Source organism: Dipodomys merriami, unplaced genomic scaffold (assembly GCF_024711535.1).
Source record: "Dipodomys merriami isolate MVZ:Mamm:240054 unplaced genomic scaffold, mDipMer1.0.p SCAF_346, whole genome shotgun sequence".
Lineage (NCBI taxonomy): Eukaryota > Metazoa > Chordata > Mammalia > Rodentia > Heteromyidae > Dipodomys > Dipodomys merriami.
Genome location: NW_027205004.1, coordinates 926594 through 949296, shown reverse-complemented (window position 1 = coordinate 949296; position 22703 = coordinate 926594). Strand labels below are relative to the sequence as shown.

General features: G+C 42.9%; 1 protein-coding gene and 1 pseudogene across 4 annotated transcripts in view; one reads left to right on the top strand and one right to left on the bottom strand.

Moving 5' to 3' along the window:
• LOC138803692 (barrier-to-autointegration factor-like protein) overlaps nucleotides 1–4684 on the top strand; it is a 49903-nt gene extending 45219 nt beyond the window's left edge. For all 4 annotated transcript variants that reach the window (XM_069987750.1, XM_069987749.1, XM_069987747.1 and 1 more), the window contains one exon: nucleotides 4489–4684. In XM_069987750.1, coding sequence (XP_069843851.1) covers nucleotides 4489–4635 — 147 coding nt within the window. In that variant the 3' untranslated portion in view covers nucleotides 4636–4684. The remainder of the gene's footprint in view (nucleotides 1–4488) is intronic.
• A 14251-nt stretch (nucleotides 4685–18935) lies between these two features.
• On the bottom strand, nucleotides 18936–19029 carry LOC138803713 (U6 spliceosomal RNA; annotated as a pseudogene).
• Between the last annotated feature and the right edge of the window lie 3674 nt (nucleotides 19030–22703).

Sequence of the window (22703 nt, the reverse complement as noted above, 5' to 3'; positions counted from 1 at the left end):
CTATGTCTCTTCATCCTAATGCATTTGCCTGGCTATTTCCATAACTACAGCACCTAGCAAATGCCAGTGTTTTAAAGCACTTAAAAACATGTTGACTTAAAAACACCACCATAAAATCCATCAGTGAAGATAGAAGGAGACTGATAACAAGTAAGATCATGCTAAGCAACTCTACAAAACAGAGAGAATAATTAAAGGGTGAACAAATGCAGCAGTGGTACTCAGGAGACTCTATGTTGAAAAGAAACTATACAACTTATGAACTAAGTAGGAGGGAAAAACTGGGAGAGAAGGAAAGAGGGAGTAACATTGTCCGAAAAGAAATGTACTCATTACCTGACTTATAAAATAGTAACCCCTCTGTATATCATCTTTATAATAACAACTTTAAAAGATATAATAAAGCAACAAAGGTGGGGGAGAGCGATGGGAAGGGGAAACAAAGGAGGAGGCAACAATGCTTGATAAGAAATGTACTCATTACCTTGCTCATGTAATTGCAACCCCCCTGTACAGTATTTTTACAATAAAAAAGATTAAAAGAAGATATAATAACAACAAATCCATTTAAAAAGAATGATTAAAGTAGCAGTGTAAAATCACCATGAAGTTCTGGCTGTTTCTCTCTTCAACAATTAGACAATGTCTAAAAGCAAAATCCCTAGCTGGTGATATACCTTAGCTTAGTGATAGAGTGCTTGCTTTCCTGGTGTGTACAAAGCCTTCAGTCTGATCCCCAGTACCAAAAAAATTTTTTGAAGAAATCCAAACTCAAGCCAGGTTCTCATTCCTACAATTGTACAATTCTAGGTACTCAGAAGGCTGAGGTCTGAGGATTGCAATTGGAAGCTAGCCCGGGCAGAAAAGCCCATGAGACTCTCACCTCAACTAACCACCAAAAAGCCTAAAGTGGAAAAGTGGTTCAAGTGGTGGAGCATTAACCTTGAGGGAAAAAAAGCTAAGAGACAATGCCCAAGCCCTGAGTTCAAGCTTCAGGAACTAGCGCGCACGCACACACACACACACACACACACACACACACAAGCTAAGAGACAGTGCCCAAGCCCTGAGTTCAAGCCTCAATAACTAGCACACACACACACACACACACACACACACACACACACACACACACACACACACACACACACACACACACACACACACACACACACACACACACACACACACACACACACACACACACACACACACACACACACACACACACACACACACACACCCTAATGCTTGGGTCCATTTTATGACTAGCTGTTATTTGATTTTACTTGTTAAAAAATATATGCCTTTTAGTTAAGATGAAGTTTACTTTGTTTTATGTAACAGAAAGTCAACAGACACCAGCAGGTTTTCCTGGAAAAGGCCCAGAACTCAAAGGCGTGGGTGGATATTGGTTCTTGTTCATTCTGAACTGGAGAGCCCCCAAACCAGGCCCAAGAGACAGACATGCAATGTGACCTAAAAGCTCTAGCCTCCACCACGTAATGGCTTGGCCAGCTTATGCTCAAATAGACTTGGGAGATATCTTTCTCCACATGGTCCTTGTTCTTCCTCATCAATCATGGTGTAATAAAATTGTAAAAGAGAGATGAAAACCTGTGGAAGGCACGTAGAAAACTAAAACACCCTGTAGAAACATGAGTCATGGTGCACTTAACATTTATCTAACATGTATTGTTTAGCAAATCTATTAAAACAGACCGTTTCTATAAAACTAATAGTCCAAGAAGGTGGTACTCCCATGGCTCAAAGATATAATGAGATCTAAGGATCAAGGTTCTAAGCCAGCCCAGGCAGGAACATCTGTGAGACTCTGATCTCCAACTAACCAGCAAAAAGCCAGAAGTGGAAGTATAGCTCAAGTGGTAGAGAAACAGTCTTGAGTGAAAAAGGCTAAGGCACAACCCCCAGGCTCTGAGTTCAAGCTCTAATACCTATATACACACACATAAAAATATACCAATAGAAGACCACACACACACACACACACACACACACACACACGAGTCACAAAGTTGACTCATACAAGCAGAGGCTGAATAGCTCCACAGGCTGCAGAGACAGAACTATTGAGTCTAAGAAGTTGGAAAATACAGGATACAATAGAAGCCTATGATGTGGCCCCGGTCAGTAAAAGGCTTGGAAAAGAGATACAGGTCTAGCATGTTTTATACTTTCAGTGCTGCTCCCAAACACAGGACAGCATCTCTCTCTCAGGACAGAAAGAGGAATCTGCATTCTTTGAATGTTTTGGCATTTGGTTCACTTGATTTAATTTCCAGGGCAGGATCCACCATGAACCTTGGAAGGTGCCTTAACTTCTGCTGGTCCACACTGCGGTGCAGGTGCCTAGATCGCACAGGTGGTGTACAAAAACAAGTCGATGCTAAGATGGCCTTCACCTGCCAGCCACATGTGCAATATTTCTCAGCTGAGGGCGATCTTGGCACCATGGGGACATTGAGCAATGCCTGGGAAATGTTATGATTGGGAAAGTAGTGTGGGATAAGGAATGTCTATAACTCATTGATGTGCATTTCAAAGAAGTGCCTTGGCTGGGGATGTAGGTCAGTGATAGAGCATTTGTCTAGCATAGGTATATGCTAGGTCCCCTACTTAAAACATTGCTACCAGATCAACCATAGCCAGGAACATATTAGAAATAGAAAATCTCTAGGAACTAATGGCTCATACCCCTAGCTGAGATGTGAGGGCCATGGTACAAAGCCAGCCCTGGGCTGCAGATATATCTGAGAGACTCTTATCTCCAATTGACCCACAAAAAGCCAGGAGAAGGGGTGTGGCTCAAGTGGTAGAGTGCCAACCTTGAGCAACAAAGCTAAGTAAAAGCATGCGGTCCTGAGTTCAAGCCCCAGTGCCAGCACAACAATCAATCGATCAACCATTCAGTGTAGTAGAATGGAAACTCAGGTTGGCTCACACCTGTAATCATGAACTCAGAAGGCAGAGATTGAGAGAATCTTGGTTTGAGGCCAGACAGGGCAGAAAAAAACTAATGTAGTGGAAAGTTGTAAAGCACCAGCCAGTTTCCCTACAAAAGGCCCAGAACTCAAAGTTAAACCAGGTTTTTAGGTCCTAGATAAAAACTCCAGAAGTTTTTCATATCAGGTCTTATATGCCAAATAAAGAGACATAATGAAGAAGGGAGGAAGGAAACTTATCACTTGGAAACCACAGAAGACAGCACTTCAGTGTGTGTTTCAGTCATGTTTAGCTGTCTTCAGGGGTAAAGGCATGGGCCTTAAGTTAATGGGGTGAATTTAGGGCAGGGAGTAAGAATGTACACATAATATATAGGTGTAGCCTGGTTGACCATTATCTCAGTGTTTGTCTCTGAAAGAGTTTCAAAGAAGTTATCACTTCATCCCTGGAGGGCAGCAGGAACAAGTCAGTCTCTGTTGCAAGGTCACTGTTCCCTGGCAGTTGATCTGTAGTTTTGAACTGTTCATTTTCCTTTGAAGCAGTTTTACCTTTTGCCACAAGATGATAAGAAGAAAGCATTGCCTGTCTGAGGGGCATTTGCCTTTTGTCACAAGATGCTTATCGGTAAATCCTGTTCTTTCTGGAGGTGATTGCACAGTGACTGCAGGAAAGAATGGTTCCTATCAAAGCACACACATAAATGGAGTCTGGGTGCCCAGCTTTTATCCTACTTTTGCTTAATTCATGGGCCCAGCAAAGGCAGCTTTTCAGTTGACTCTTAAACAAGTGGTGAGTGGATGTTGGTTCTCATTCATTCTGGGCTAGAAAATCCCCTCTAACCAGGCCCAAGAGATAGACATGTAATAGGACTTGAAATCTCTAGAGTCTGACAATAAGCTGGGCATGGTAGGCCTGTCTCGTCATCCTAGCTTTGTGAGAGGTATAAATAGGAGGATCGAGGTCAGGTCAGGTCAGGTCACCACCAACAAAAACATAAGACCCTATCTGAAAAATAACCAGAGCAAAAAGGACTAAGGGCATGGCTTAAGTGGTAGAGCACTTGCCTAGCAAGCACAAGAGCTGGAGTTCAAAGCCCAGTAACACCACCACCACCACCACCACCACCACCACCATCATCATCATCATCATCATCATCATCATCATCATCATCATCATCATTATCATCATCCTAGAACTCTTGATTTAGACTCTTTTGAGTCAGAAACTGTCTTTTTCCAAGATGCCAGGTGATCAGTGTGCTCCTTAAAGTGTAAAGGAGCAAGCAAGCGCTTGCTGGGCTTGGCAGCCCTGGAAGATGAACAATCCATTTGGCTTACCTCTCACCAATTGTCCCCAAGCCCTGCTGGCTGTAGTCAGGGTTTCAGAGACTGACAATCTCCCTTATCTGACTCATTGCCCAACCTTTGTCACCTAGGTCCATATGGTTGGAGGAGGAAGGAAGGGCACATCTGAGACATATTACGATAACTTTGTTTTCCTTCTTGCCTTGTCCCATTCTCCTAGGCCTACATCCTGCTGGGCCAGTTCCTTCTAATGCACAAGAATGAAGCAGAGTTTCAAAAATGGCTTATCTGCTGCTGTGGTGCCACTGAGTGTGAGGCCCAGGAGAGCTCTAAGTGTCTGAAGGAATGGTGCACCTGCTTCCTGTAGAAAACCCTCCTTGGCCCCTGGGCCAGAAATAATACCTTCTAGACCACCAGGCTCTGAGTCATTACTTGTGTTTTTGACTAACAGTACACATACACGTGCATGCTAAAAAAAAAAAAAAAAAAGTATAAAGGACCCACACAAGAAAAAAAAAAGCCACAAATCAATTTCACAAATCATTCTCTGTAAAAATGTATATACTAGAATGGATAATTTTAGCCTTAGACAAGAACTGCATCTCAATAATGAATTACTATAAATCACGGTGCCTGAAAAGAACATAGAATATTACCAGTTAAGTATCCCTATTCCACACATACAAAGCATGGCTGGACTTTGCTGAATTATTTCTTCTTCATCAGATATGGTAATTTTCTAAATCAGTTTCTTGTGAGTTTAAGAATAATAGCCAGGGCACTAGAAGTTTCGCTCAATGGTAGGGTGTTTGCCCAGCACACATGAGAGCCTGGCGCAATCTTCAGCACCATAATTTTGAAAATTAATTTAAAAATTTTTTAAAATAATCAGTATGGGAGAAACAAAGGTTAGGATGTTAAGTTTATTTTAAATTCAGTTATTGAATGATTTGCACACGTATACTGTCTCCTCATTTTTCACTGATATTAATGCTTTCAATTTATCAAGATCTATAGCAAATACATTCTTCCCATAGCACAGATATTGAAGAGTAGCTGTTCCTTGTGCAGTGTAATTGTGAGGACTCCTTGCTCCTAGGCAATAGAAAGTTTTTCTGCCACTACATCTTCAATGTAGATAAAATTTTGGCCTGAATTCTTAGGATAAATTATTGGCCTCCATTCTCCACTTCTCCCTACATTCCCCACCTTTACAGTCATGTGATTTTTTTTTTCAGTCCTGCCCATTAAATGTGAGGGTAATTCCCAGTCTTGAACTGAAAAAAAAAAAAAATCATGTGACCATGATTTGTCTGGATGACTTGCTTTGGCCAATGATATGAAGATGCAACGGGCCAGTTCTGAGTTCCTCTTGCCTCAGAGCACACTCTGTGCTATGTTGGCATTAAGAGAACAGACATTCCCTTGGATACTTGCTGTCCTTTTGGCCTGGGCCCCTGAAGGAATTCAAGTGCAGCTGACCTGAACTCACATTGCTGCACAGACCCAAGGCCTGCTTGACCTTTTTTTTTCTTCCTGACCTTTTGTTGATGCCAAGTCACCTTCCTACATCAGCCAACACTTAACCGACACAGATGTATTAACAAAGAGTCACTCTTTTCGGCCTCTGATGGTTGGGGCAGCTTACCCTTGAACAATAACTGATACCTACCTTCTAGTCTGAAATGTCCCTACCCTACCAACCTACCCTTGGACACACCCAAGTCCAATCAAGCCTTCAGCTCAGGGCAGGGGAATGCATTATATCCAGATTCAATCAGATTCAAGTCTGAATGCTGTTTTTCCAGCATTCTTCCACCTCATTTTGGGTGAATTAATTTCTTTCTCCCATCTTCAGTTTTCTCATCTGTCAGGGTTTAAAAAAAAATGTTAACCCTGCCTTGAAAGGTAGATCGATGAGAATAGCATATGTAAGGTACATGGTGTAGTAAGCACTCAATAAACGACGCTGCTGTCTTTGGAGCCCTGGCCTCCCAAGTGCTTGATCCTCCCATGCCCCTTGGGAGAGAATTCACAGCTGTGAGTTGGAAGACGGCCCAGATAGCAATGTATCTAATCCAGCCTAGTTATGTCCCAGCATAGAGTAATGGACATTATATAACTCTTAGGATCCTCATACTCTTTAATGGGTAAGAGAGAGAACCACTGATGGCTATTGGGTTAGTTCAGATTTTGACTCTGCCCTTTTAGTCACATCAGCTCCCACAGGGCATCTGAAAAGATACACATAGCTTTGCATGCATGTCCTCAGCCAGCCAGTGGTGCCTCTTCTATTTGCAAGGTAGCTGGTGGTTGATTTGAGAAAGGACTGGTGTCCAAGAACATTGATCAAATAACATAGTTTTGACCAGCATCAGAAAGGGCAGTGAGATGTATACAAGAGAGAAAAGTTGGCCAAGACTCTCTAATCTGTAGTTTGGAAGTATCTTTGAGTCAGCAATTTCAGTTAGAATTTACAGTGTTTAGGTCTGCAGACGTGGTTGGTGCTGTGGGAGATAAAAGTGGGGGGGGGGAGGAGTACTAGTTTCTCTGGTTTCTGGAAGTTACAACTTGATGAAATGTGATTGGGAGAAGGGAGGAAACCTTAGCAGAGGTATTGAGAAGTGGGTCTATTTTAGATTCCCTTAGAAGTGAACCCTGAGACAAGAGTCCTTGTGAGAGTAGTTGGTTGACAGGATATGCAGATGGAGAAGGAGCTTGAAGAGAAGGCAGCCCATGAACATGAACTACCACGGTTTCTCATCACTGTAGACAGCCTAGCTCAGTCCATCCTGCAGGGTAATTATGGGAGCCCAGTGGAGAGCAAGCACTTCAAGTGTTCCTACCCTGGATACGGTATCTCCATATCACTCATCAATGGTTTGTGGAGGGCTCTCCCACAGGAAGTTAACAGCTCAGCTCCTGAGCCTGCCCCAAGAGGAAATGCACCTCACAGAGAAAGGCAAAGAGCTATGGGAACCTGCAGCTGGTGCTGGGTCAGCCCTGTCCCGAAGAGGGGACATAGCAGGCTTCAACATCTCCTGCCTCAGGTGGGTTATGGAGTATGACAGGCCTGGCTTTGAAAACAGAATCCACACTTTTGCCATCAGTTTTAAGGTCTTCGGAAAGCTATCTTCTCTGTCCAGTTGCCTGACTCTAAAATTGTAGCTCACGGGTTAAGATTCAAACCCTAGGCTCCAGGGAAGAGCCAAACTCATGGTAGCTCTGGGAACTGAAATACTAAAATGGGTAGCAGTCTGTTGTCTCCTTACTGTCAGAAGGAGGTGGGTAAGGACCACAGTATTCAGGGGAGGTTCCTCGGAGAAGGTGACCTTTAAGCTCAGTATTAAAAGGAAGGTCAGAGTTTAATTGGTTGATGGGAAAAGAAGAGGGTAGGAGAAGACAGAGCAGAGCAGTAAGAGAAAGCCATGAAAGGGAAAGCACACACACCTCAATTGTCTCACTGTAGGTCTGCAGGGTATTAAAGCTCTACCTGTTTCCCCACCCCAGGTGCTGTGGATCACATCTGGTGACCTAGAGATGCTCTCAGGAAGCCAAACGTAGCATTTGCAAGGTTCAGACAGGCAGTAGAAGGGAGGAGGCGGATGGGACAGATGGCCCCAGGAAGATGCTTGTGATGGTTAAGGAGATAGCAGCTTTCCTGAAGAATATCCCTCAACACACATTTACTAAGCATGCAGTATGTGTTAGCATAGGTCTAGACACAGTGAGGAATTGAGCAGACAAAGCCCAAATCCCTCCAGAACAGACACCCCAATGGGAAGAGAACCATATGAAACTACTCTTCTTAAGATCAACTGTAGCCATATATAAGCAAAATAATAGGGCTCAACCTAATACAACGTTAGTTTCCTGATGGGTACTGTGAAGAGAAGAAAGCAAGGTGAAGAGGTTAAGAGAGTAAGGGTGGTCACTACAAAAATTAACTGAAATCTTTTTTTTTTTTTTTTACTGTCAAGGTGACAGTACAGAAGGGTTACATTTACATTACCTTACTTAGGTAATAACTATATTTCTTGTCAAACTAGTTACCCCTTCCCTTATTTTTTCTCCTATGTTCCCTCTCCCCTCCCCACTCCCCTAACTGAAGTCTTAAAAGAGGTGAGACTAAAAGCCAGAGATTGGACCATTCCCGACAGAGGGAAGAGTCAGTGCAAAGGTGCTGGGGTAGAGGGAGTCAGAGGATGCCAGGTGAGTCTGGGGTATGAAATGAGCAAGGAAGAGAACAGATGGGTGGGATCAGAGTGTGTGGGGTCTGGTATGCCATTGATAGGACTTTTTCACTCATTGAAATGTAAATCCATTGAAGGATACCTCTGGCATTAAGACGGTCTGGAAGGGCACAGAAGGGAACTGAGAAACCAGTTAGAAGGCGATGGCAGTCACTCAATGAAAGATGATGGTGGTTGGGCCAGGATGGGAGCAAAAGGCTGGTGAGTTTTTAGACTCTGGATCTATTCGGAAGGGGCTGTCTCTGAGGAAAGTGAGAATGAAAGATCAGAGGACCATGGTCTGAGCCCCAGGCACCAGAAGGGACAGTGATAGAGGGTAAAGCAACCAGCAGTTAGGAGGCACTCCACATACACACCAGGGTATGAGTTCCTCAAAGACAAGGAAGAGCAGGTGCTCTCAGGAGAATGGAAGACAATTGGTGATAGGTGAGAGAGGGAAGTGCTGCTGGTTCTGTGTCGACAAGCAGGAAGCAGGCCCAGTACCCAGGACACAAGAGGAAGACTGGCCTTGGCTCTGAGCATACCCGTATGTACCACAAAAGGAAAGGCAGAGCAGAGGGAAACTCGCTGAGCTGGAAGATCATAGAATTTCTCTTCTGGTGGCTTCTGGTTCCCTGATGCAATGAAAAGCAAGTTAGCAGGCTATGAACAAAAATAGAGACTGGAGCCAGGCACGGTGACTCGTGTCTGTTACCCTAGCTTCTAGGGAGGCTGAGATTGATAGGATCTGCCTGGCCAGAACAGTCCATACCAGTGGAAGAAGCTGGGTATGGTGGTTGAACACCTGTCATCCCAACTCGGGTGGGAAATGTAAAATAGGTGGATTGCAGTCCAGGTGCACACTTGGCCAGAAAGTAAGACCCTGTTTCAAAATAACCAGAGCAAAAAGATTGGGAGGTGTGCCTCAAACAACTATGTAGCAAGTGCGAGATCCTGGTTTCAAACCAAAGTGCCCTAAAATAATAAACGAGGAAGACAGTGTGAAGTAGCTGTCTTGGGCCATGGGTAGATTTTAGAGAGAGAAGGATTCCTTTATATAAACAAGATAGATGGATGGATAGATAAATAGATAGGTAGATAGATGATAGGTAGGTCCACTTTAGAGTATCTTATCTATCCTATGATACATGCATAGGAAAAAGCAGAAAGACACTGAATTGTCAACAGTAATACCCTTTGGTAGGATTAAAAGTTACTTTCTTTATGCTGCTTATATAATATTCTATCATTTGGATTGGTTTTTAGTAGTATTTCTTGTGTCAAAAATAATCTAAGACATTCCATTGTGGAACACAAAGAATTGGAGCTCTGAACATGAGAGAGTCTAGAGCTGTATGGCAGTGGTATGAGTAGCTCCCCAGAACCTCCATATGTATTGGTCTTGCATGATGAGCTTTGCTTTCTGAGCAGAAGTACGGAATAGTGTCATATCTGCATATACTCGACCTCCTGTATACTTCTGATGGTTTCTAGATTACTCACAATACCTCATACAATGTAAGTGCTGTGGAAGTAGTTGTTTTACTGCCTTGACAAAGAACATCAAAGTCTGTATATGTTTGGTAGGTATCTAGTGTTTCAAAAAATAATTCTGATCCACAATTGATTGAACTTATGCATATAGAATCCAGGGGTGAAAAGCTACAACTGTATAACTATCATCATGCAGAATGTGTGGCACAGCACCCTCCATTTTTGCTGTTAGATTTTTTTTTACCATGATAAACAAAGCTTCTATGAGTAGTAATCCATTTACTGAATGAATGAACCAATCTCTGCAGCTTTTCCCGTATTTTTTTATTCTCATTGCGACTGTTTTTTGAGAAAGTTTGATCAACCAGCTGGACTGGGGCTTAAAATGAATCAGATGGCATTCCTCCTCATCTTACGCTGAACAAAATGAAGTTCTTTATGATAGCCTGGGAGGCCCTGCACCATCTGGGCTCTTCTCCTTTCTCGTTACCTCTTTTCTCTGCTCCACCAAGCTCGCTGCTCCAGCCAGATGGGCCTTCTTCATCCTTAAACACCTATCCCTGGCAGGGAAGCTGACTGGCCTCTTCCAGGGCTGCCCTGTGGCCTGAGCACTCTTCCCCAGTCTCTTCCCATTTCTCTCACCTGCTCCAAGTTTCTGCCTCCATGTTCCCATCAAGGGCCTTCCATCACAGCGCCATTGCCAGCCTTTTTTTTTTTTTTATCAGCTCTCCCATCTGCATTTTAATTTTTTCTCTATAGTACTTATCACCTCCTAATAGGCTGTATAATATACTTCCTTATATTATTATCTTCACCCATTTCAATTCATCATTAGAACCTGGCCAGCTGCCTGGTGCCCATAAGAAAGAAGTGTTGAACTGAGTCAATGGATGGTTGTCATAAAATTGCGAGGTGGGGGCTTCCCCCCACCTACCCACCCACTTTGACCTTCTTCCTCAGAGGTCAGTGGGAAGCAGGATCTTCTAACAATTCCTGGTCAGTTCTGCTTTCTTGATTCAGCTGGGAGGCAAACTGTGAAGGCTGCAGCTGCCTTCAGGTTTGTTTGTTTTGCCCCACAATGAGCCTAGAAGTTGGCCCTGCCAGATAAGCCTGCTTGAGATCGGGGAGAACAAAGGATCGTTTCTGGAACCAGTGCAAACCTTCCTAGCTTTCCCACAGTGCAAAAACTACTGGGGGAAAGCTGTAGGCTGCCCAAATTGCAGCTCCTGATTTCCCAGGAGGTAGCTCCAAGTGTTATGGCCTCATCAGAACCTTCCAAAAACTGGGTCTCCATGCCCAGACAAAACTGGCAGCTGACTGTCCTTAGACCGCAAGCAGTTTCCAGAAGTCCATGATGAAACATTGGCTTGGAGCGAGCGAGGAAGGACCCACAGGAAGCATCGAAATCCCTTCTCTGGCCAAGCCAAAGCAAATCAGCATAAAGTCCCTCAGGAACTTCCCCATTGTGCCACATTTCCGGCCAAGCTCCTGGGGTTTCCACTGCAGGCATAGGATCAAGATTCCCAAGCCCAATATGGTAATGTTTTAAAGTGCCCATAAGTCACTGGGCAAGGTTCCATTATGAGGGGTCTCAGGGGTGAAGCCTCAACAGAAAAAGAAGCAGACTCAAAGAAGGTCCAGTCATGGACTCACTCCAAGTTACCTCCACAAGAAAGCAGGCTCACCGGGGAGCTCAAGTGTTTCACCTCTGGGACCTCTCGGGAAACACAGAGACACTCTGGGCTGAGAACATTCTGGAATGTTCTTGAGAATGGCTGTTACAGCCTAAAATTGTTCCCCTTTGACACTCTCAGTGTGATGAATCATCTTCAAAGATCCATTTTGGGGAGCCAGTTACGGAATATGAATAAATAGAAGAATAAGTATCAGTAGAGGTATCAATGAGGAACCTTGTGCAGTAATCCTGGCTAGAGACTGTCAGGGCTAGGACAAGAACTACATTGTGGGAAGACCAAGAAGGAGGAGTATACTAGAACTAACAGGTCTTGTGAATGGAGCTAGGGTAGAAAGCAGGAGACAAGGACAACTCTTAAGTTTTCTTATTTTTTTTAAATTTTTGTTTTACTTATTTATCTTTTGTCAGTCATGGGGCTTGAACTCAGAACCTGCACTGTCCCTGAGCTCTTTTACTCAAGTTTATCATTCTATCACTTTTAACCACAGCACCACTTCCAGTTTTCTGGTCATTAATTGGAGATAAGAGTCTTAGACTTTGCTGCCCAGGCTGGCTCTGAGGCGTGATCCTTAGATTCCTGCCTCCTGAGTAGCAAAGATGACAGGTGTGACCCACCAGTGCCCAGCCCAGCTGACAATTTTTGAAGGCATTTCAAACATGGTAGATCCAAGTCTGTATTGACTCTAGATTCTATTATATTTCTCCCAAGAGCCTTGATGCTTGTTTGTCTGGTTACTTGTTTTATAGAGCAATAAACTTGACTAGTCTTCAACTCTGGAGTTAGATCTTATAGTTCAGTCTCTGAGCTATGGCTGGACCCAGTCCAGCCAGATTTGAACAGAGTTAATACCAGCATTTGGGCTTTTCTCTGGCCCTTATCTTTCTAGGGTTTTCCAATCAATTCCTGGCAGATGTGATGACCCAAGCTCAGTCTTCTACTTCATCAAGGCAGAAGGTAGCTGGCGAGAATAGTTTCTTATTGTAGTTTTAGCCACTCTACATAGTACAGTCTGGAAACTGCTTTCAAATGAAAAGCTATGAAAAAGAAAACATGGGAAGCCCTGCCTCCATCTGGTTTCACTCACATTGGTTTATATTCTGCTGTCTTGAGGCAGTTCATTTGTTAGTTTATTTTTGTTAATCTTTTCTTTTGCAACAACTGTAGAATCCTAAGTGATTGTACAAAATAATTTGATAGCACTTGTGCCCTTTTTCTCAGTGCCCCAATAGAAACATCTTACCCAACTATAGTACAACATCAAAACCAGGATATTGACATCAATACCATCAGGATACATATTTCCCATAACCACAGGGGTCTTCAGATTGCTGCTGGATAGCCACACCCACCAGGGAGGTAGGGAACCTTTCCTTACCCCTTCCTTCACTCCAGGTATCCACCCAGCTCAAAATGTTTCAGCAGATGCTGGTAGTTCATGCCTGTAATCCTAGCTACCCAGGAGGCTAAGATCTAAGGATCAAGGTTTGAAGCCAGCCCAGGCAGGAAAGGCTGTGAGATTTTTATCTCCAGTTAACCACCAGAAAATCAGAAGTAGAGCTGTGACTCAAAGTAGTGGAGCACTAGCCTTGAGCAAAAAGAGCTCAGGGATAGTTCCCAGGCCCTGAGTTCAAATCCCATGACTATTACCACCAACAAAAAAATGTTGTTGCTTCAAATGGAATCATACAGCATGTAACATTGGGAGATGAGTTTTATTTTTTAGCAGAATTTCCTAGTTTCATACAACTTGCATATAGCAATCATCCTTCTGTTTGTTTCATGCTATCAGTGAGCCACAGATCAATCTTTTATTTACCTGTTGAAGGCTATCTGGAATGATGACAACTTTTAGCCATTACCCTAAAGCTGCTAAGCAATATTTGGGTATAGGTTTTTGCTTGAATGTAAGCTTTCATTTCTCTAGGAGATGTGTGTAGTTGTCTTTTTTTTTAATAGAAACTGCCATTCTGTTTTCCAGAGTGACTATACATTTTACATCCCGCTAGCCATGAGTGATCCAGTTTCACACCAGCATCCTCACCCGTATCCGGTGTTGTCACTACAGGTTAGTCATTCTCATACATCTGTAATGATATCTCATTGTGGTTTTAATTTGCATTTCCCTGGTGGCAAAAGATATTGAGCATCGTTTCATGTGCTTATTTGCCATCTGTAGATCCTCTTTGGTTAAATGTCTCTTCACTTCTGAGCTGCTGCTTTTTTTTTTTTTCTGGAAAGCAACACAACACATGTAATTCTAATGCCCATGCTCTCTGCAAGTCTTCACATCTGCAGGAGCCCCATCTTCTGCCAGCTGCGGATGATACCATCATCATTGTCAGACATCATTACGCCAGGGCTCAGCAGATGATTATGGGTCTGAATCACCCAGGGACCAGTGAGGATGGCCAGGGAGAGAGCAGGGAACAGGCAGATCCTGTGGTGTCCTTAAGCAGGGCTGTGGATGGGAGTCATTCATTCTCTTTTTCAGTTTCTACCACAATCCCCCACCTCATTTCTAATGGATGAAGCCTAGCGTCCTAACCCAGGTTTTAAGGATGCCTTTCTAAGACATCTTTTCCTACCATCCCTCTCTGTATTGCACATAGTAGGTGCTTCATGAATATTTAGGATAAGCCAGAATTCTTGGTGTGCATATAACAAAGATCCAGTTAGAGCTTGCTTATACCAGAGAGATAATTAATTGGAAGGAATCATTTCTGAACTATATCTAGTTAACTTGGGACAGGGTGGATGTCAGGAGCTAAAGTCCATATCCCAACCCTCTCCCTACTCTCTTTCTGCCTGTCATCTGTCTTTGATGATCAGCTTTTATGTTCTGTGGCTACAGAGTGTAACTTCCAGAATGTAAGAAATGTAGTTGCCACCAGGCCTAGAATCACCCAGAAAGACAGGGCCTGAAGTTTAGTTTCACTATTTCAAACCTTGGGAGAGGGACTGATAGGCTGACCTGTGACCTAGCGGTGAGACATCATTCTGGATATCTTATTAATAAAGAAGGAATATATGCTTGAGCCAGGCAGATTGTGAATCCCTAGTTACAGATGGACCTTTCAACTTGCAGCTGAGGGTTTGAGTAAGGCCACTGAGGCCACAAAGTTCATCCTTTATTTTTGTTTTTGCTGTTGTTTGTGTCACCTTCAAAACCTAGGAAGTCTATTTGACTCCTGCTCAAATTCTACCTGATCTTCAAGAGGCCAATCGAGTCAGCCTGATATGTGGCCTTTTTCCTGGAGTTTGAGTCTTGATTCCTTCCTCTGTAGGTTAAGGTAATACTTGCTGCTAAAACAAATAAACCCTGCTTGATGGAGGTGAATATAAAATAAGTTTTGTGTTTTTTTCTGGTTCATTTAAAATCTAACCCCTCTCTCTGTCTCTCTGTCAGTCTCTCTGTCTTTCAGTCTCTCTGTCTGTCAGCCTTTCTCTCTCTCTCTCTCTCTCTCTCTCTCTCTCTCTCTCTCTCTCTCTCTCTCTCTCTCTCTCTCTCTCGTGTGTGTGTGTGTGTGTGTGTGTGTGTGTGTATGTGTGTGTGTGTGTGTGTGTGTGTAATTAAAAGGCCTCACCTCCAGATACTGTTAACACAGGAGACAACTTTGAGGATTAAATTTTCAACACACAAATTCTGGGGGTACAGCACAGCACAGCACCATGTAAGAAGAACCATCTCTTGGCTATCTAACCCTTGCACTTGTCCACCCATGGATGAGGATCTACCTCATTTTCTTGTGCTCTCTGTCTGCTAGGATGAATATCTATGACACTTGGAGCCCTTGCCCCCTTGCAATACCCAAGACACAGCAGGTCAGTAGATCATGAAGATAATGGCCAGCATTAACCAATATTAGATTAAACATCAAATTTGCAAGCTATGGTCTGCCAGCTAGCCACTTATTCTTATAACTTAGGTTTTTGTCGAAACAAGGACAGCAACGAAGGTAGAACATGGGATGCAGGATCAAATATTTTGTTCAGGGGAGGGAACAGAATTCGAGGGGAAAAGTGTGGAAAAAATACAGTAGTGAAGCTCACTGAACATGGAAGCAAATGAACTATACAACTTGTGGATAGAGATGGGAGGGAGGGACTGGGAGAGAGTACAAAAGGAAATGTATAGTACACTGTACAAAAGGAAATGCACTCTACCTGATTTATATAATTGTAACCCCTCTGTATATCACTTTTATAATAACAGTAAACTAATTATAAAAAATTGTGTTCATCACTGACATTGTCTACATTTATTTTTATTTTTAAAAGTACACAATGGGCTAGGAACTGGTAGTTCACTCCTGTAATCCTATATACTCAGGAGGCTGAGATTTGAGGATCACAGTTCAAAGCCAGCCCAGGCAGGAAAATCCACAAGACACTTATATCCAGTTAGCCACCAGAAAACTGGAAGAGGAGCTGTGGCTCAAGGTGGTAGAGTACTAGCCTTGAGCATAAAGCTCAAGGACAGCAGCCAGGTCCTGAGTTCAAGCCCCACAACTGAAATATATATGTATATATGCAATGGAATTTTATACAGCCTTTAGAAAAAAATGCTATTATGTCATTTGCAGGGATATGAATGGACCTAGAACAAATCATGTTAAGTGAGATAAGCCAAGATCACAGAGACAAATGGCACTTATTTTCTCTCATATGCAGAAGCTAGATCTAAAATACACTGGGACATGATCAATTATATAGGACTGTAGGCATTCACACACAGTGAGACCAAAGGAGGATACTATTACGAGAAGACACAAAGCCTATTTGCATTTGATCATATAAAATAATAGTTATCGAAGTGAACTCCAGAAAATGGGAGCAAGAAGGTTTTTTTCTTAGTTGCTGTTTTTCTTTTCTTTTCTTTTTATCTTGTTTGTTCATTTCTCTGTCTTTGAGAGGGTAATAGAGGGAAATAGATAGACAAAGGTGAACAAATGCAGCAGTGATACTCAGCAGACACTATGTTGAAAGTAAACTATACAATTTGTGGGCAGGGATGGGAGGGAAAAACTGCGAAGAGTGAGGGAAGAGTTAGACATTGTCCAAAAAGAAATGCATTCATTACCTGACTCATGTAACTGTAACCCCTCCATACATCACTTTTATAATAACAATTAAAAAATTAAAGCGCTATATTACACCAGGAGCTAGGAGTGTAACTCAGTAGTACAGTGCATGCTTAGAATGCCCAAGGCCCTGGGGCTGGGAAGGTGGCTCAGTGGTAGAGCGCTTGCCTTGCATGCATGAGGTCCTGGGTTCGATTCCTCAGCACCACATAAGCAGAAATAAAAAGCCGGAAGTGGCATTGTGGCTCAAGTGGTAGAGCGCTAGCCTTGAGCTGAAGAGCTGAGGGACAGCGACCAGGCCCAGAGTTCAGGTCCCATGACCGACCAAAAAAAAAAAAAAAAAAAAAGCCCAAGGCCCTGGATTCAAGTCCACAACCACTCCCCAATTACATCAAAAGTTATTTCTCTCTCTCTCTCTCTCTCTCTCTCTCTCTCTCTCTCTCTCTCTCTCTCTCGCTCGCTCGCTCTCTCGCTCTCTGTCTCTGTCTCTCTGTCTCTCTCTCTCTGTCATGGGCTTTGAGCCCTGGGCCTGGGTGCTGTCCTTGAGCTCTTCAGCTCAAAGCAAGCACTCTACTACTTGAGCCACAGCACCACTTCCAGCTTTCTGGTGGTTAATTGGAGATAAGAGTCTCACGGACTTTTTTGCCTGGGCTGGCTTTGGCTTTGAACTGTGATCCTCAGATCTCAGACTCCTGAGTAGCTAGGATTACAGGTGAGCCACTGGCACCCAGCTAAGTAATTTCTCTTGAATACTGAGTTTCTTGGCACCCTTAAATGTTATACCCAAGGTGGCTCCATTGACTGACCTAACCCTGGTAAGTCTCATTTTGTTTCCTGTCATGTCTTCCTCTCTGATAACCTAGCATGCAGGACTATATACTGCTTTTAGGGAGACCATCTCAGGAGAAAGAAGAGTAGACAGTGGGGGAGGGGAGAGGACGTGGCGGGCTGCAAATCAGGGGTACATGCTTGAGAACTGGGACTGCAGTTGGGGGCTGTAAGTCTTGTCCTGCAGAAAAACATTCCAGCAGCCCTTCCCACACCCCTGAACCTGTGGGATCTGGCTGCCTCTGGAAGTCTCTGGGGATCTGAGGAGAAAGGTCCTTTCATCCCCAGGAGTCTTCTCTTTGCTTCCTCCCTGAAGGGAACCAGAATCCTCATTTCCCTGGAGCCATTTTGAATTGAACTCTGTGAGACTTTCAGATTGAAGCTCCATCTCACAATTTGGTGGCAAAACACAATTGTCACCCATGTGGAGATAAAGATTTTCCCCTTACAGCTATTTAGTTTCCTTTGTAATCTCAAGGTTTTATTCCTTTCTGCTTTTTTCTTAATATATATATTTTACTGTAAAGATACTGTACAGAGGGGTTACCGTTACATGAGCAAGTAATGAATCCATTTCCTCTCAAGCATTGTTACCCCCTCCTTTGTTTTTCCCCTACCATCCCGTCCTTCCCCACCTCCCCACCTCTCTCCCCCCTCCTACCCCCTACCCCCATCTCTCTGCCAAAGTTGTAAAGTTTGTTTTCAACATAATGTCTTATACATCTCATTGTTACAATGGATCAACCTGTATCCTTATTTCAGCATTTTGTTACTTCCCTTGGCTTCCCCAAATTAGAAAAATGTATCTACAAGATGCAGGGCACCAGAATCAAATACAGTGAAAACAGGGGTTATACCATGGGGGAAGAACATACAAAGAAACAAAAAAATCAATAGTGTATTATAAATATGTTAAAAACAATAGCAAGAAAGCAAAAACCACTCGTGTTCCTATCTTGGGGTTCATTTTGCTTAGCATCATCTTATATGGTCATGTGTACATAGCTTTTGACCTTTTCTGCTTGTCCTAGACATATACTAGTTATTGCAAATAAGGGAAACCATAGGTACTATGTTTCTTTGGGCCTGGCTTACTTAATATAATTTTTTCCAAGTGTTTCCATTTCTAACAAATGGAGTGATGTCATTCTTTCTGATGGAGGCATAGAATTCCATTGTATATGTATATATTATATATATATACATTTTCCTTTTTGTACATTTTTTGCTGTAAAAATACTGTACAGAGGGGTTAGCATTACATGAGCAAGGTGATGAGTACATTTCCTATCAAGCGTTGTTGCCTCCTCCTGCCATCCCTTCCCTCCCACCTCCACAACTTTCACAAATTTGTGTATCATCCTTGAGCAGGGGCCATGATAATCTTCTTTGTATCATTCCAATTTTAGTACATTTGCTGCCAAAGCGAGCCTTCCTTTCTGCTTTGCAGAGGCCTTTGCCATTAGGGCTCTATCTTTTCTCTCTCTCCCATCCCTATCTCCTTCTCTCCATTGTATGAATTCTGTATTTTATCAGCCACTGACTTCTTTTCTTAGTCTTTTGTCTCTGTCTCCTCCTCCTCTTCCTCCCCCTCCAACCCCCCCCCAACAATTCCAGGGGCCCTCTTACTTCAGCTGGACACAGACAAACAAGGAACTAAATAGGACCTGGGGTTTGGCCTCTCATTCTTCCCACTAAGATCCCATCTCCCTCCCCTCCAGCACTGAGAGTGTAAGGTGGCTCAGGCTGGGTGGGGGGAGAAGGAATGTGGTCCCACAGGATCCAGGCTCTGCTCTGGAGGCCATAGTGGGTAGTGAACAGCCTCATTTACAATGAAAGTTTTTCCCAAACTGTCTGCATATATCCCAAAAGAGAAGGACCAAAATCTTCCCCCACCCACCTCAAAAGAAAATGATCCATGTTCTATAAATTAATGGACACTGACTTAAATACATTCACCTCTCAACCCTACAGATCCCTTCTTAAGAGAATGGTAGCCCTGGTACCAATGGTTCATGCCTATAATCCTAGCTGCTCAAGAAGCTGAGATCCAAGGATCACAATTCAAAGGCAGCCATAGCAGATGAACCCAAGAGTCTCTAATGTCTAATTAACTAGCAAAACATGGTATGTGAAGGTGTGGATCAGCTGGTATGGTTTTTAAAAAAGTGATACTTTAAAAGGTTTGCTGTGGCATTAGTCACAATCCCTCAAGTTAGAAACCAGTCCAATATACACCAATCATTAAATGCACAAAGAAATGGAACAAATAATAATTATAACTGAGTGCCAGTGGCTCACTCCAGTAATCCTAGCTACTCAGGACGGTGAGATCTGAGGATTTTGGTTCAAAGCCAGCCTAGGCAGGAAAGTCCATGAGGCTCTTAATTAATCCTCAGAAAACTGGAAGTGACACTGTGACTCAAAACAGCAGAGTGCTCACCTTGAGCAAAAAAGCCCAGGGCCCAGGCCCTGAATTTAAGCCCCACTACTAACAAATAAACAAATATAACTAATAAATAAATAAATGGATAAATAATCTCACCCAGTGGAATATTCCCCCCAGCAATGAGAACAATCTATAGCTGTACACAAAGACATTGTGTTAAGCAGAGGAAGCCAAACCCAAGGAACACATGCTAGATAATTCCATGTTACACAAAGTGCAAAATGATCAAATAAATCTCTGCTATTTGATGATATTGGCTGCTTTAACAAGCACAGGCTAGAGAGGAGGTAGAGGGTCCTTTCAGGGCTGGGTGTCCTAATGTTTTTTGACCCAGATGCACATTTGTCTTTCTCTCTCTCTCTCTTTTCCTTCTTACCTTTTTTCTTTCTTCCTTTCTGTCTTATTTGGTTGCTTTCTTGCTTGCTCACTCACTCTCAATTTCTTTTTCTCTCTCTTCCTTTCTTCCTTCCTCCCTCCCTCTCTCCTTCCCTCTCTCCTTCCCTCTTCCCTTCTCTCTCTCCCTTCCTTCCTTCCTTCCTTCCTTCCTTTCTTTCTTTCTTTCTTTCTTCCTTCCTTCCTTTCTTCCTTCCTTCCTTCCTTTCTTCCTTTCTTTCTTCCTTCCTTTCTTTCTTTCTTTCTTCCTTCCTTTCTTTCTTTCTTTCTTTCTTTCTTCCTTCCTTCCTTCCTTTCTTTCTTTCTTTCTTTCTTTCTTTCTTTCTTTCTTTCTTTCTTTCTTTCTTTCTTTCTTTCTTTCTTTCTTTCTTTCTTTCTTTCTCCCCCAGTACTAGGGGCTTGAACTTGAATACTGTCCCTTAGCTTTTTTACTCAAGGCTAGCACTCTACCACTTAAACCACCACTCCATTACTGGCATTTTGGTGGTTAATTAAAGAAAAGAGTTTCACAGACTTTCCTGCTCAGACTGGCTTGAAATTGAGCCACCAGTACTCAGCTTCAGATGTCCATTCCTTATGTGTGTTCAGTTTGTGAGAATTTGATATTCTGTACATAGTGGCATGTACACATTTCTGGGAATCTGTGGGAGTTAGATAAGTTCAGAACAAGACAAAAAGTGGCCAGATTACCAGGTGCCAGTGGCTCATGCCTGCAATCCTAGCTACTCAGGAAGCTGAGGTCTGAGGATTACAGTTTGAAGCCAGCCCAGGCAAGAAAGCCCAGGAGACTCTTATCTCCAATAAACCACAAAAAGCCAAAAGTGGAGCTGTAGTTCAAGTGGTAGAGCATTAGCTTTAAGCACAAAAGCTCAGGGACAGCACCTAGGCCTTGAATTCAAGTCCCAGCATGTACACTCTCTCTCTCTCTCACTCTCTCTCTCTCTCTCTCTCTCTCTCTCTCTCTCTCTCTCTCTCTCTCTCTCTCTCTCTCACACACACACACACACACACACACACACACACACACACATACACACACACACACAAAGTGGCCAGATTACTTACTGATAGGACTCCTGGACTTTCTGAGCAGTAAGAGGGCATGGGAAGAAGTGGCAGGCCCAACAGGTCCCATAGTGCTCCTCCAAAGCATCTGATGCTCCTCCAAGGAGGAAACAGTTCTTAAAGCTGCCCTATTCCCAGCATTCCTCTACTGGAATAGCTAAGTCATGTGGGATGTGATATCATTTGTATTGGTCAACTTGCTGATACTGTAACAAAAACCAGAGGTAAATCAACTTAAAAAGAGACAAGGTTTATTTTAACTCACAATTTTAGAGGTTTTAGTCTATGATCTTATGGTCCTGTTGCTTTTGATGGTCATATTTAATCCATTCATTCATTCACACACACACACACACACACACACACACACACACACAATCCAAAAATTTCTAACGTTTTCTGCCAAAGGTGATTATAGCAAAATGTTACACATATATACCGAGGTTATATGATCATCCTGATCAATTATGCAATTACCAAGTTATAACCAGTCTTGTGGCTTTTATACCTGACACCTTTTCCCCCTCCTGTATTGCTTGGAAACAAATCCCAATCATCAATCATTTCATCTGTAAAGGTATCAGTCAAAAGTCAAAATAATACTTTCATATAAAAAAAAACAATTTAAACCAAAGTATAAGCAAATGAGAAGGTCTAAATAGTTAGCTTTCTGAAACATCATGGTGTTTTAACTGAGTCATAAACTAAAAGATAATGCTGTGGTGACTGCAATTTGAGGTATCATCTCTCCAATGGGGAAATTGGGAAGCAAGGTGTCTTGGGGAGTAGATGTGGGGGTGGTGAGTTCTATGGATGAAACTTAGGTCATAGTCTACCAACTATTACCACGCTACTCATACCATTGGTTATTACCTTCAACCCCAGACACGTACAAAAAGATGTTTCAGGCTGCTTTGATTTTATCCCAATCTCTCAAATTCCAAATACAAATGCCCCCTGACCTACAATAGAATTACATCTCAAAAACCCCATTGCAAATTGAAAACAGTGTAAGTGAAAGCACATTTAATCTTCTAACCTACTGAATAGCCTTGCTGGTCCACATGGCACAATTACCCAAATGACTACCAGTGGTTTTCCCTCATAACTGTGTGGCCAGTTGGGAGTTGTGCTCACTACCCCTGCCTGGCATTGCCACCACAGAAGATGATACTGTATATGGCTAGATGTACATA